Source organism: Chanodichthys erythropterus, chromosome 2, assembly GCF_024489055.1.
Source record: "Chanodichthys erythropterus isolate Z2021 chromosome 2, ASM2448905v1, whole genome shotgun sequence".
In the NCBI taxonomy this organism is placed as follows: Eukaryota; Metazoa; Chordata; class Actinopteri; order Cypriniformes; family Xenocyprididae; genus Chanodichthys; species Chanodichthys erythropterus.
In genome coordinates, this window is record NC_090222.1 from 4841391 (window position 1) to 4858382 (window position 16992).

General features: G+C 34.7%; 1 protein-coding gene across 1 annotated transcript in view; it reads right to left on the bottom strand.

The window, feature by feature from the left end:
- The window catches only part of bckdhb (branched chain keto acid dehydrogenase E1 subunit beta), a 100204-nt gene that overhangs the window by 50479 nt on the left and 32733 nt on the right, over window positions 1-16992 (bottom strand). Inside the window, exons 7-8 of the mRNA XM_067400000.1 lie at window positions 16390-16487; window positions 14029-14139 (exon numbers count right to left, since the gene is read on the bottom strand). Coding sequence (XP_067256101.1) covers window positions 14029-14139; window positions 16390-16487 — 209 coding nt within the window. The remainder of the gene's footprint in view (window positions 1-14028; window positions 14140-16389; window positions 16488-16992) is intronic.

The window sequence follows — 16992 nt, forward strand, 5'->3', positions numbered from 1 at the left end:
TCTATTCATCTATGTGCATACCCATCAGGTATCTCTCCAGCTCCACAGGCCTGAGGCCAGCGTGAGCACAAATGATGTATGACCCCAAACGAAAAGCATTATCTCGTCAAGTAGCCTCCATCGGGAAACTCATTCTCTGAAGCAAAAGGAACAGTTGTACTCTTTCACAGTAGAGCCCAACACAAACACTCCAAAAGATCCTCCTCTAAAGCAGCAGAAAAACAGCTTAAACAGTTCAGTCTCTTCTTTGCTCCTGAATGTGAGCGTTTGCATGAATGGTAGAAGCAGGAATTGGTGTTTTTTTAACTGCTGTGCATTACACAAACGCTATGACAACATTTTCATAGCGAGGTCGTGGTATGGCCTTGTGTAATTATTAAACTGCAGTGTTCCTGTAGCTCAACTGTCACAAAGGTCAAGGGAAGCAATGAACACATGTAAAAGATGAACACTGAATGCACTTCAAGTCACTTCGGTTAGTATCTGCTGAAATGTATATGGTTGTGATTTACGCAAACATGACGTGTTAAAAAGTGGATTGTGTCAAAAGTCTACTAGGCATACTTTAAGCAGGCGTTTTCAAACAAGGTCTGAACGTGGTTCACTGGGTTTTTGTCCCATATGTAGACGTAGACTCCTTTAAAAAAGCGAACCGAGACCATATTGGGAGGTGGTTTGAGTATGGTTCGCTTTCAGCTAACGGTATGGTTTTCCATTCATGAATTGCAATATAGTTTGCTAATCAGAGGCTTCCATACAAATCTTCTATTCATCATGGCTGCTGCTTCTAGCAGATCTCCACAAATGATTCATTCATGACATACACTTGTACCTTTTGATCTTCCATCCGCTTCCAAACTGTGTATGAGTGACGCGGCTGCATGACTTGCCGGTTTAAACTTTAATATCCATTTTTCTGAGCTCACGCACCTGAAGTGCACACAGAGAAAGCCAGCTGTAAACTAAGTTCTCTTTAAGCATGTTATTGTGCTTAAACTGTTAATACATACACATAAGGTTCAAGAACATGGAGGCAGTATTGCAACAAAAATGTATATTTGTGTGCAAAAGATAAACAACCTGCAGGAATATTCCATGTTCAAAGTTAAGCTCAATCAGCAGCATTTGTATGTTGTTTTACATTACAATAATAATAATAATATTCTTTGCAAATAAACATCTTGGTTACAGGGAGGCTGGAATCAAATTTTGGAGAGTATAGAGTCAGCCATTGAAATGGACTACATCCAAAAATCAACAGTATGAACACTTAAGTGGACCAAAAAAGGATCCGAGTCCTCTGTCAGGGACAGGGACAGGGACAGGAACATTGTGTACATGAAGAGTACCTGAGTACCATTTTCACTTTCTTCACCTCTTTGTTCACTTTAAGTGGTCTGAGTTTGGCTCTTATAAAGAAGACTCAAGATTGAAAACAACCTAGGTCAGACTGAAAATGCGAAGTGGTCAGGGTTAGTTTGAATCCAAAGCACTTTAGGTTCACATTTGTGTAATTACAAACATTTTTGAGCCATTTCCTGTTTCTATACAAATCTAACGTCAGTTTTATGAACTGTGTGGAGTTGTCGACAGATTTACTTGAATTCAACTAATGAGTACAGTTTTCTTTGTGGTTCAGGCATGATTAAATCTTAAAGAGACTGTTTGTTGTTGTTGCCAATAGACTTGACCTTAATAATAAACCTTAATTTGCTACTTACTAACTGGTGGCAAATATGATATTCTCACTGTAGACAAAAATCTGTGTATTGCAAGATACGTCAATAATTTTGGTCCATTTTCCCAGAAAAGAAGGAAAGGTGCATATTAAATGCATACATCTATTAAACATGCATTTCCAACATTTAGGAGTTTACGGATTGCCTAAAAAGCCATTTTTTTTTTTTATAACAGAGAAACTCTACTACAGAGAAGTCTTAAAAAGAACCAAGTTCACTTTGCATTCACATTGTGCCTACAATTGAAAGAGAACCGAAATCCATTTTTATTCCATTTTAGTCTCATTACAGTTTTAATTCACACCATTTATGGTTTTTAGGGTTTCTTAAATGTTTTATGGCTTGAAAGCACAGAATGGTACAGAAAAGTACAATGATATGCCTCTTGATTTAGGTTTGACATTAGGGGTGTAACAATTTACATCGATATAGATCAATGGATCGATTAAACGTCAAATGATACGATGTATTGATGCAACATGCAAAAAAAAAAATCAATATCATTTTTACATTTAAAGGGGGTCGCACACCGGAAGCGAAGCTCGGCACCGCGCCACGTCTTTAAAATTTGAACACATTGTTTTCTATGAGAGTACGCACACCTGCCGCGCCACAGAGCGCCATTTCAAGGTTTTATATTAAATTTATATTATATTTCCCTCAAATCGTCAATGTACATACTGATAAGTAGCAGTGCAGCAGTTTTTTTGTTGTCCGTCAATATTTGATCTGTTTGAGTATTTATTAAAGCTTAATAAATACTGTAACAAATGCTCATAGTTCATGTTAGTTAACCTAATACATTAACTATGATAACAAATGAAACTTTATTGTAAAGTGTTACCGAAATAACTTGTTTTGCTAACGTTTTCACTCGGACTAGCTAGTTAACGCTAGTTAAATAATATTGCTACAATGTAACATAGTTGCCTAGACAACCGATACAACAAAACAATAAAACAGACGTAACGTGATCTTCATTAATGAACCTTCAAAAGCCAGCTATTATTCAATACAAATAAAAAAATAAATAATAAATAAAGTAAGAACTCATCGTGCAGCTCTTCTGTCAGAAGCCGATTCAAAATTGAGCTTGCGCGTATAGAATGTGCGCGTCTGGTGTTAGATACCTGAGACGTGGCGTGGCGCTGCGAGGCGCCGAGCTTCGCGTCCGGTGTGCGACCCCCTAAGAGGTAGGCTAACTTTGTTTTCACACCCTCCACATTTTCACACAATGTCAGTTTATGCATTATCGCCAACACATGCATTCTTGTTTAAACTAACTTTTAGAGCTGGTGAAAGAAGCTCGGGACAGTTTATGGAGCTGTCACTGTCCCAATCTAACCAGTGCTGAATCTTCACTAAAGTTTATCAGTTGCTCGTGTTTAAAGCCTTGCAGAAATAACACAAAAGAGCAGCGCGCACACACAGAATGCCCCATTACAGACAGCACACAAATTGACCACTGAACGGAGTCTTCTTTTACTTATTTTTGTGTGACTTCATCTTGCTAGAGTTTATTGCCGTTTCTAAATCATGTTACTTTCAACCAGGTGTCTGTTAGATCCCAAACTAGAGTAGAGAGCACATTGAATTGTTCGACGCACTTAGTAAGTGAAATTTAAAACTTAAAAGAAAAGGCTCAATAAACTGTTGCATAGATCTAATACACTATGCATCAATATCTTTTCCCTTTGTGTTTTAAACTTTCCAACGAGAGGCGCAGCGTGCTTTGACTCCATGATGCTTCAAGAGCATCATTCTGCGCACAAGATTGAAGCCTTTTATATTATAATACTTTTGCGCAATGAAAGAAAATGAATAGCCTATTTTGTCCTATTTATCATATTTTGTTGCCTCATTAAAAAGCTGTGCTATACTTTTAAAAGAAATGTCTTTTAATTTTATAGTATCTATTTATGTATATATACACATTTACTTATTTTGCAGTAGATTTCTGTACTTTTTTTGGCACAGAAGCCTTAAATACTTTTTGACTGTTGTCATGTCATAAGCTGTCACCAGATTACTGATCTCCTGTGTGACTTTTTTATTTATGTATGTCCCAATCAGGGGGCAGGATATTAAATTTTCAAATAAATGTTTGTGTTATATATGTGAGTTAATAAAAATGTAACTGGCTGTGTAAAATAGGCACATAATATCATAATATTGATATGTTGATCGATATACCCCTGAATTGCATCGTATCGCAATCGTATCACAGCATTTGTTGAGGTATCTGCAAATATAGTATCGCTGGCTATGAGAATCAATATCATATATCGTGATGAACCATCCGATTACACCCCATTTGACAGGTCTTTGTGATACATGACTTGTTTTGGTGGGAAAACGTGGTCTTTGTAGCATGAGAATTAAGGTGCATTCACACTAACAGTGATCAAACTGCTTCAGGTAGCTGAATGTTCTTCCTCTGCACTCAGTTCATATGCATAACATTTGTTTACATTGCCTCAGCATCCTTTCTAAGAATAGCATCCTTCGAAACTTAGGAAAAAATGTTAGGATGTTTAGGACCACCGCTGAGCCAGAGGAACACCAGGAAGTCCAACCTTCACGTTAAAAGTAACCTCTCCAGACATTCAGCAACACTGCACAAACACACAGCACATCTAAACATGCATTTAACTAGGTGCAAATACAAGAGCAGTGAACCACAGGGCTCAGGGCACATCTTGATCATGTTAACCAGGCGAGGCAGTGCGTTTGCTTTGGAACATCAGCTGTGCTGCTGAGACGGCCAGAGAGCGGAGCAAATCAAAATATCCTTTAAATACAGAGCTGAGCCCATATGGAAACAAGACTCCCATTGTAATGAGGACTTCGCCTTTCCAAGGTTTGCTGACCACTGGCCTTCACACATGGAGGGAAGTGCCATCTTCAATCTCAGCGGACCACAGACTGGGTCACGTCCTGGGAGTCCAGACAAAAGAACACCAATGGAGGACGGATCTGAAGTCTGAAGTCTTACCTTGCATGTCAACTCTGATTAGGAGAATGTCACTTGATCTAAAGTGTAGGGCAGCGTTGGACTTATGATTTATGGAGAGAGACACTTATGATTTATGGGATCTAATTTTCTTTTTTTAATATATAAAAGTGAATCTGCACTGTTCATGGATTTCCAAGGTCAAGGGTTTGCCAAATATCCATGAAAATTATTATGCACTACCGTTCAAAAGTTTGGGATATACAAAGGTTTTGAAATATGTACCTTATGCTAACCAAGGCTGCATTTACTTGGTCAAAAATACAGTAAAAACATTGAGAAATATTTGTACAATTTTAAAGAACTGTTTTTTTTTTTTTTTTTTTTGAACATTTTAAAATGTAATTTATTCCGAATAAAAGTATTAATTTCTTTCAAAAATAGATAAATAAATAAGTGTACAGGTAGTTGAATTATGATATAGTGGCAGTCATTTTTTTAATAATAATAAATAACAAAAGTATCTTTAAATTGTCCATACAACCTCTGCACTATATTCCAAGTCTTCAGATGTAATGACAAATCTTCCTCTTTAGGAGACAAATGATGTCAAATCTGCCATGATTCATGAATCTGAATGCAGATGCACTTTAGAGCTTCAGACGAAGGCAAGATCATCAGTGACTAAAGGTCGTGACACATCAAGCTGACGTAAAAAGACTAGCAGCAATGAAAGCCGACTGTGTTGTCGCCTCGAGTCAGCTGAGTCTCAGACAAAAAGCTGCGCTTGAACACACAAAAGGACTAAAGGCGACCGTCAACTAGCATGTGCGTTCTGCGCCTGAGTGTAAGGAAATAACTGTCTATATCAGCAGGTATCAATAGTCTATATTCGTCATTCAAAAAAAAAAATAGGACCGCAGATACATAAACCATAAACAAAGCAGCGCTTGATTATCATTTTGAATATCCATCATGTAGATAACCGTATTCATTCCAGGCGGCTCTTCTTGAAATATAGTGCATGAGTCATATGGACTACCGGCATGGTGCTTTTTTCTTGACAGCTGTGATCTATAGACTATGATCTATCATCAATATTCTTCAAATTTTAATCTTTGGAGGTTCGTAACATCATGAGGGTGAGGCTAAATCTATTCCTTTACGGCCAAGAAGGAAACTCTCATCATAATTACACTATTGTATTGGTTTGTGCTCATTCTAGGACACACTATGATATTTTCAAGACCTGTCCCAGCCACATAAATGTGAACGAATGGAAGGGAAAAAAAAAAAAAAAAAAAACTTTCCACATTATATCATCTAAGCTTATGGTCTGGCAGGGGCAAACTGGCCATTTTGTTTATCCTTTAAATGAACGTCTATTACATTTACTGAACAGTTCCAGACACCAGAGGGGAATAAAAAAAACAAAAAACACTGCTTTCAGTTTAACTGCAATTTCAGATGATTCCCTGTGTCAACAAGCAACATGCATATATATAGATCTCAGACTTGTTGATTAGCAGAGCTGCGGATCACCCAGAGAAAGTAACAGGAAACCGAAAACAACATGTTCCAGATACATGTTGTTTTATTGACCACAGACAGGAGCCGTGTTTCATGTGTGCAGGGAAGATGAATATGTATGAGGCAGACTCAGTTGTGTTTCATTGGATATCCGTTATGAAATACTGTGCTGAGGATATATCTGCTTCTGGTAAGGGATGACAAGGCTCCAACATTTACAATAATTTGGCAAATTGTGGATGAATAAATGAAAAGTAGAGCTGTACACTTAAAGGGTTAGTTCACCCAAAAATGAAATTTCTGTCATTAATTACTCATGTCGATCCAATCCCATAAGACGTTCGTTCATCTTCTGAACACAAATAAAGATATTTTTGATAAAATCCGATGGCTCAGTGAGGCCTCCATTGACAGCAAGACAATTAACACTTTCAGATGCCCAGAAAGCTACTAAAGACATATTTAAAACAGTTCATGTGACTACAGTGGTTCAACCTTAATGTGAATAATGAGAATACTTTTTGTGCGGTAAAAAAACAAAATAATGACTTTATTCAACAATATGTAGTGATGGGCGATTTCATTGCTTCTTGAAGCTTCGAAGCTTTACGAATCTTTTGTTTTGAATCAGCGGTTCGGATCACGTATCAAACTGCCAAAGTCACGTGATTTCATTAAGCGAGGCTTCGTTACGTAAGTGTTACAAAATATTTAAAAAATTCAATGGTTCACCACTGGGGGGCGTGACTTTGGCGGTTTGATACACACTCTGAACCACTGATTCAAAACAAAAATTTGTAAAGCTTCGAAGCTTCATGAAGTAGTGTTTTGAAATTGCTAGATAATGTTGAATAATGTCGTTATTTTGGTTTTTGGCACACAAAAAGTATTCTCCTCGCTTCATAACATTAAGGTTGAACCACTGTAGTCACATGAACTGTTTTAAATATGTCTTCAGTAGCTTTCTGGGCATCTGTAAGAATTAATTATCTTGCTGTCAATGGAGGCCTCACTGAGCCATCGGATTTTATCAAAAATATCTTTATTTGTGTTCTGAAGATGAACGAAGGTCTTATGGATGTGGAACAACATGAGTAATTAATGACAGAAATTTCATTTTTTGGTGAACTAACCCTTTAATCAAATCATGATATGGACTAGTGTTTGAATGTTAAAGCACAAAAAGACTGCTTTTTAATTTAAGTCTGCATATTTTGCCTGTCTCTGTGTAAAGAGCAACACTTTGATTGCCAAAAATAAAAGGAATGGTTACATTTTTCATTTGATTACACTTAAATGGTTAATGTTTTATGCCTTTCTTGGATTACCACAGTTTTTGATAATAAATTTGTATTAAATCATAAATCCATAAAAAAGACAACACTAAATTTCTGGAAAAAAAATATATATATAAAAAATAAAAAAAATATTAGGGGAGAGCTGGGTGAGTTGAGCCAGTTTTTACGTGCTGTGTCTTTAAAATGAGCGCATGACCATAATGTGTAAAATATGTACATAATTAATGCACTACATCCTTTAATTTATTAATTGTTAACTTGTTTTATTCAATTGATTAGACATGCTTCTTAGTCATTTAAATTTAATTTAAAACAGAATACAGAAAATTTTAAAATGAAAACATGGAATTTGGGAAAAATACAACAGAATTCTCCACACAGCTCTTCTGCATGGAGGAGTCCACGACTGAGAAACAGCTTCAACTTCAGCTCTACATTCAGAGCAACTTCAGACCCGAACGAAAACAAGAATGAAAGAACAGAGCTCAAAGACCAAAGCTCCAGGAATTAAAGGAATAAGCTACAATTTCCATTTTTAAAACACTGTTTATAATGTGACAGGATTTATGGAGCTCCTCTCTGGCGAAGCACTTCAAGATCAAATTAAAGCTCTGATATCCATTCTCAAGACAGAAAACCCACACTTAACACTTGATCTCAATGCTCTGTCATCACAGCAGATACTTTAAGAAAACACACTAAACCCACACATTCACCCATATATTTCAAAATGTGTTTTTTCTCATCATAAATGTTTTCAAACTTGCTGCAACTGTAAATAAATATAAAAAAAAAACATATTTTTTGTGCATTATGTTGGGTAGCACCTCCCACCATGAAATCTGATTGGTCGCTCTCAACACAGCTGTATATTAAATACCACATATGATCGGTCACGTCACGCAGCTGTTTAATGCTCAATGTGGACAGTACTGAATTCAATTTATGTTGAATTACGAAATAAATAAATGAAATCAGTGCAATCAGGATCATTTTCATAACTGTATTTTACTGCTTTTTCCTTCATTTGTGGGGATTTTGGTGCTTGCTGTCATGAAAATAGCATTACAATACAAACAAAAACAGTCTTAACGGTGCTAAAATAAGCTTGATTTCTTCTTTATGCAAAACCATTTCTGACTTTCTTTTTGATTTTGGGGGTGAAATAAGGCACAAGCATTTCTTCATGAGATTTCTCCACAAAGTATTAATCAATCATCATCAATAATCATGCACTAACAATAGATCAAATCACAATCCAAAAGGCTCTGGACATCTTCCAGTGACTTCTAAAGCTTGTGAAGACTCTTAAAGTTAAAACTGAAACTCTTATTAGGACATCTAGTGGTGTTGACATGTATCTGTGTCATACACTACTGTTCAAAAGCTTAGGGTCAGTAAGACTTTCTTATTTAAAATAATTAATACTTTTATTCAGTAAAGATGCATTAAGTTGCTAATAAGAGAGAGTAAACACATTTATAATGTTAAAAAAAAAAATCTGTTTCAAATAAATACTGCTCTTTTGATCTTTCTATTCATCATGAATCACGGTTTCCACCAAAAAAAAAAAAAAAATCGATCAGCACAACCAATAATCAGAAATGTTTCTTGAGCAGCAAATCAGTAGACCGGAGAAATTATGTTGAAAATTCAAGCTTTGATCACAGAAATAAATTATATTTTACAACATATTCACATAGTTATTTTATATTGTCATAATGTTTCACAAATTTTACTGTATTTTTGATCAAATAAATGCAGCCACCCAAAACAGTCATACCACCCACTTATAAAGTGTAGTGTACACTCAAATTTGGATTTTCCTGCATATTTAATATAGTAAATTAATAAAACTGCCATGACTACCTTATTGTGTACAATAAAGTTTCAGTGCATAAAATGGAATATTACTCATAATGACTGCATGAATAATTCTCATCAGCCACAACTGGATGTACTAAAATAGACATGTTTGAAATTGATATGAATGTGTAATAATATTATGTAGTAGTATAAGTAAGGAATAAATGACTCCAGGCCATTGAATTCTTAGAAAACAATGCACACCCGAGCATGTCGTGTCGTGGCCACATTACCACCTTGGGTAAGAATTCAATGGCCCGGAGTCAATTATTCCGCTTGTACTACGGTTACCACACCTCAAGACACTGTTGTATTTCAAGACATTTGTCAGGTTTTTGTCCTTAAAACTTTCTTGTGTGTGGGACAAATTTCTTATACATCCCATCCCAAGCCAACATCATTTCAGAACTAATAATGTAGGCTTGAGCCTTGATAGCAGAATAATACCGTTGATACAGTTATTTTGTGGCAAAAACCATGACAATAATTTGTCGTTTTCATCCTATTGTTTACTATATTTATTTGCTTGGTCGGTGTCATTGTGGGTTTTGGTTCTTTTGCGGTTGTAGGCTGTAAGGACCTTTGAAATAACTGATATCATTTGGCGAAGTGTGGAACGGTTATGTGGTCAAGACCTGCTAGAACTACTTGAGCCGTGCATTTCACTGAAAATAACTGCACACCTCAGAACGTTGAACAACCAATCAAATTTGAGCATTCAACAGACCCGTAGTATAGTCTGGTAATATCTTTAATACCATTTAATATTCTACATTTCGGTATGACATTGCATGAGGACTGAGGCTGTCAAACATAGAAAGTACACAAAAAGACAAAATATCATAACATTTGTCTGTCACTGTAAAACTGAACAGTGAAATTAATCAAATTAAATGAGTTTGTTTCACTCAAATAAAAATGCATGAACTCAAAATTTCAGCTGAACTTAAACTGAACTTAATATGATTGAGTCGAGTTGCAGCAGGTTTCTAATTCTCAACATGCTTCGCGTCAGATTGTATGAATAAATGTTGAAATTAAGTGTTATATTGTGTGTTTTTGCACAAGATTAACATAGGGAGACATAAGTTGGTGTCTAATGTTGTGTTATGCTGGGATTTACAGGTTCTGTTATGTTAGTTTTGTAGGGTTGTGATGAAGAGTAGAGCCTGCAGTTAGGTTGAGGATGGGCTGCAAAACTCTTAAGACCATATATGCTGTACATTGTTTGATTATATAAATGCAAGTATATAATGACAGTCTCTTTGATTATTATAACAGCATGTGTTATTTGCTATCTAACATTTAACCAAGATCTGAATGTGATGTTTATGTAAATAAACTGTTTGTAATTAACATTATGACGAGTTGGGCAAAGCTGAGAACTGTGTGAGCGAAGGGATGCTGGTGACGTGATTGTTATTGAGAGACACCTGCGCACCACACTGGCCTTGCTCCGCTTGTCACAAAAAATAAGTTCTACTAACTTAAAAAAAAAAAAAAGAGTTTGTTTAAAAGGTTTGAGGTAATAAGTTTCCTCAAATGTTTCGAGTATTCTGAACTTATTGACTTTTGCAGTGTATATGTGCCATATTTCAAGTCTTCTGAAAAAAACATACAAATGCTGCGTGAGGATGCAAGTAGTACAAGTTTGTTCTGTTTTTTATTCCTATTCACTGAGACATTACACATACATATCCAAGTCAAATGAACAAACATGGTACAAATCAAGCTTTGTTTGGTGCCTTTTTACTTTTTTATAAGTGCATTTTACATTGATCATAAACCTTCAAATACTGGTCTGTTTTACATCTTTATTTACTGAAATGGTCAATGTGTTCATCTGTTTGTCCCACAACAACAACAAACACAATGAGCATTCAGAGACATGCATGTTTGTTTGCTTCTTTCAGTGAAGATCGATGCACATCTGGATTCAAAATGTTTCTGCTCTGCACTTTGATATTGAATTTATTGAAGTTAATAGAACACAACTGCATTTTCTTGGGTCATGAGCAAACCATATTCCTCAATTGCTTCAGTTGTTCCATTTCATTGCAAATTGTTAAATTACAAAGTTACTCTACACTGCTACCAAATAATGGCATATGTGTGTGATATACTGCAGCCTCAAAAGCATTAGGTTAGCAAACCATATGGTATTTAGTGTAAAGACAGCAAAAAGCAGACTTTTAAACAATGTTTGTACAGTTTGAAATAAAACAGCAGATCATGTCTATAGTTAAAGGATTAGTTCACTTCAGCAATAAAATTTCCTGATAATTTACTCACCCCTATGTCTTCCAAGATGTTTATGTCTTTCTTCAGTTGAAAAGAAATTAAGGTTTTTGAGGAAAACATTCCAGGATTTTTCTCCATATAGTGGACTTAAAAAGTTACCAATGGGCTGAAGGTCCAAATGTCAGTTTCAATGAGCTTCAAAGAGATCTACATGATCCCAGACGAGGAATAAGTCTTTTTTTTTTTTTAAATAAATAAAAATGATATACTTTTTAACCACAAATGCTCATCTTGCACTGCTCTGCGATGCGCCACGCATTACGTAATCACATTGGAAAGGTCACGTGTGACGTAGGTGAAAGTAAGGCGAAAAACTCCATCTCATTCTTCTCCAACTTCAAAATTGTCCGACGTTGTTGCTTAACCTTTTTTTGTAAAGGCTGTTTGACTTAGTCTTTGCACGTTCACTTTGTAGACAATTGCTCGGTACTTCTGCCTACATCACGAGTGACCTTTCCAACGTGATTACGTAATGCGTGGAGCATCGTAAAGCAGTGCAAGATGAGCATTTTTGGTTAAAAAGTATATAATTTTTTTTTTTCTTTCAGAAAATGGCCGATCGTTTCTCTAGATAAGACCCTTATTCCTCATGAAACTGACATTTGGACCTTCAATCCGTTGAACCCCAGTGAAGTCCACTATATGGAGAAAAATCCTGGAATGTTTTCCTCAAAAACCTTAATTTCTTTTCGACTACAGAAAGACAGACATAAACATCTTGGATGACATGGGGGTGAGTAAATTATCAGAAAAATTTAATTCTAAAGTGAACAAATCCTTAATGTCAAAAATGCAGAAAAGTGAAGTTCAAGAAAACAAAAGATTTGACACGAAGACTCGATTTTGATATTGTGAATCTAATGCAATGAATGTCCAACATCCAAACACACTAACAGCGAATAAAGGAGATATGGTACATATTGTTGGAGAAAAGTCAAACAAATGATTTCAAGGGTGAAATTCTCCCATGTGGTTTCTGAACAGAAGGGTGAACAGTGTGTAGTGCTTTACTGTAAACACACTATTGAGTTTCATGCAGGCAGTTTAATGTGTTTAATGTTTATTTAAAGAGCTTCTTTCCAACAAACAACCCATGAGAATCTACATCTTCGCCCTGATCACACTGCCAAAACAATAATCTACTGCAAAGATTTAGTAAGACATGCTATTCTACTCCACTGCTCCTGTCAGAACAATTACATTTTGCATCAGCAGTTCTATTTGGGAGATTACCATACAATGAAAAGTGCCACCATAAAGCAATATTACAACTCTAATTTGACAGATATTTTGTCATGACATTACAGTTTTGTGATGGGCCCATAAATCTTTAAACACTAGTTTTTTGGGGTTCGGCATTGAACTTAATCCTCTGGTGCTGTTCAGTCATTTTTGACCAAAAATAATTGTACGCTTTGGTTTACGTTTGGTTAGAACTTTTTACTTCATCGGAAGGGTACAAAACTTGGTAAAGGTTTTGGCACTTGCTATATGAACACAAAGAAAAAAAAATCATGGACAGGATTTGAAAAGGTTTAAATGGTCCTGAAAAAGAGTCACAAAATTGACTGCATTGGAAACGATTGGGAAGTGAATTTCATTCGTTTGGTACTGCACCCAAACTAAATCTTACTGAAAGCTAATTTTTTGAGATATCAACCTCAAATTTGAAACAACTTGTTTAGGTTTTAATTTTCCTCACAGTTTTAGAGTAAAACATGCTTTAGAAAATATATAATTCATATAAAATTTTAAAAATAGTATTTTTATGCAACTTTCTAATAATTTTTAATAAACTTAAACTTTTTTTTTTTTTTGTTTCACTTTTTTTTAATATTATGATTTACAACAGTTTAACATTTCTTTTTCAAATATAATTTAATAGCATAAAATCCCCTAAAAAATACAAAATATTAAATAAAATTCTAGTTTTTTTTTTTTTTATATACAAAACCCTAGAACTTCACAGCTTCAGTACATTGAAACCATTAATAAAATAACAAAAGAGACAATGTTGTTGCCGAATGTTGTATGTTTTGCAGCTTTGAGTCCAAGACAAATTTCCTGAAATGAACAATAAACTAACTAACTAAACTGAAATGGAAATTTGGAAATTGAAACCTTATTTTAGTTATTATTAGCTGAAGGTCTTCTCCTACACAGAGTATAAATAGGAATGATACTTCTATGATACTTTTTTGGTCCTTTTTAGAGTTCAAGAGCCCAAACAATCTTTCACTTTCATTGTTTAGAAAAGAGCAGCTTCTTGAAAATATCTCCTACACAATTTTTTTTTAATTAAGATGAAATACCTCCGCAAACATTTGTGTTCACATCATACCTTGCAAACGGTCTCTGTGTCCCAAGGCAAAATGGTCTGAAGGTCAATGAGCTCACAGGAGACACCCAGCTTTTCCTGTGCCATGGCAGCCACTTCCCTCATAACATGTACCTGCAACCCAACAGTCAAAGGTTAGCTCACAGTTAACGCTAAAGACTAACGTTATGACACTTGGTTCTATTGTTGGCTGCAGTTTCAGAGCCTCTCCAGCCAGTGTTGAGGTTCTGTTAGTGTTCAAAATGCGTGGCACAGCTAATAAACGTGACTTAAAAGGTACAATATGTAATAATTTTGTCTGCTAGAGGCCTATTTAAAACAAAGGTGTAGCTTGATGATGCCAAGTTTTAGAGTGGAATCTTGGGGCATGTGATCTCCACCTCAACGGACTGTGCAAAAGAACAGGGATAGGACTCAGGAACAAATCATGTTCATGGATGCGATTATTAACATTATTGTAGTATGAAGCAGAGCAGGACCAAGTGTTGTGGGAGCTGAACGAGGAGCTGGAGCAATTGCGCAACACGCCTCAAAAGCTTCCGCTTTTCCGGTCATGAGTACGAGGTAACACAGCTCTGTTTATCATATTAGATACATTTGAGTGTGTTGAAAATTATGTTATAACGTTAAAATCATATTAAATGCTGGATGTCTTGTGTTGATAAATGGAATGCAATTAATTTTAAAACGTATTGTATGATGGAGAAAATGCTGTATTACTGTTACTAAAAATAAAGCTGCATCTGATTATGCTATGTTAGCTACTTGACAAAATAGTGTTTTTCTCTAAGGCATGGTGAAGCAAAACTTCATGGTACTAGTACTTGCAAAAAATCAAGAAAATTAGATTTATACAATAAGACTAAATGTGTTGAGCTATATAGCAATAATTAGTTTTCTGTCAATGAATATATCAAAACCGTTGTTTCCTTGTCTATTAAAACATGTAATATATTAAAGCGTCTTTGGTGTTTCCATGGTTTCTACAAAATAAACCAGAAACCGAGGGTAACGCGGGTATGACGCCATTGACAGACGACTCCTCACACGTCCCGGAGACTTAGTTAAAATTGCAATTTTCTCACAATTTACAAATAGATGGAAACATTTGGGATATTGTAAGTACTCAAGTGAACAAAATATATAACACTGGCCTAGTGGTTTTTGGATATTGTACTGCAAAAATATTACATATTGCACCTTTAATAATGAGAAGAAAAAAAATTAATTATATATATATATATATATATATATATATATATATATATATATATATATATATATATATATATATATATATATATATATATATATATATTATATTATATTATATTATATTATATTATATATAAAGTACATTTTAAATGTTTAAAACAATGTATGGAGCAAAACAAATGAAAAAAAAAAACTAATTAAACAGGTTATGGTTTTTTGTGAAAAATAGTGTGGAAAAACATTTCATAATTTATACATAAAAATACACTAATAAACTGCATTGTTTATGTGTACATTTACTAAAATATTAAAAAACATAAAATGCCACAAAGCAATACCACAGCTTTCATTCCTCAATGTTTGAACTGATTCAGTTTCATAGCAACAAAATAATAGTGAATAAAATACCATTCAAAAGTCTGGGGTCAGTACGATTTTTTTGTGTTTCATAAGTCTCACCAAGGCTGCATTAATTTGAACAAAATACTGTAAAAACAGTAATATTTTTAATAATATTATTACAATTTAAAAATGGTTTTCTATGTGAATATATTTTAAAATGATCCTTCAGAAATCATTCTAATATGCTGATTTGATGCTCAAATAATATTTATTAGTATTATCAATGTTGAAAACAGTCATGATGCTTAATATTTTTGTGGAAACCATGAAGCATTTTATTTTTTAAGATTCTTTGATGAATAGAAAGTTCAAAAGAACAGAATTAATTTGAAATGGAAATCTTTTGTAACATTATAAATTTCCTTGCAGTCACTTTTGACAGTTTAATGCAACCTTGCTGAATAAAGCTAGAATTTCTTTCTGAGCACAATCTTCTGAACGGTAATGCATATTCCATTTATCTCCCAGCCCTAGTTTGTGCTGCTCATGTATAAAGTCTCAGTGGGATGAATGAAAAGAAAAAGAACTACACTATCGTCAATTAGAAACAAGCCTTGAAAGTCCCATGACCCACGATTTCTCTCTGCACTTTATCATAAGGTACATCAGTCACTGAGCAGGATAAGCCTGTGAAGTGTCTGAGCTGAGCTTCAGGACACCCAGAGAGCTTTTATGATTTCAAAAGCTCTCTGGCTCTCCTGAATCTGATGGTGAACACAGGATGAGTACAAGTTCTTACAAACGTACCTGTGTTCCCCACGCCACCAGTGTGAGATCACTGCCCTCCTGCAGGACCTCGGCCTGGGAGAGAGGGATGTGATAGGCTTCTGTGGGCACTTGCTCCACTGCAAAACAAAATGGCAGATTGCACATCACCCTATAAAGCCTGACATATGAAATAATAAAAATAAATGGTATCACTTGGTACAATAAGGTATCATTTATTAACATTAGTCAACTACATTAGTTAACATAAACTTAGAATGAACAATACTTCTACAGCATTTATTAATCTTCGTTAATGTTAATATCAACATTTACTAATACATTTAAAATCAAAAGTTGTATTTGTTAACATTCGTTAATGCACTGTGAACTAACATGAACAAATAATGAAGTTATATTTCCATTAATGTTAAGAAAGATTAATGAATACTGTAACAAATGTATCGCTTATTTTAGTTCATGTTGGTTAATACATAAATTAATGTTAAATGACACCTTAAATGTAAAGTGTTACCAAAGAAATATATTTTTTTAACTGAACAGTTTATTGAACTTTAGACAAAACATATAATCAATTCAATTCAATTCACATTTATTTGTATAGAGCTTCTCACAATACATATC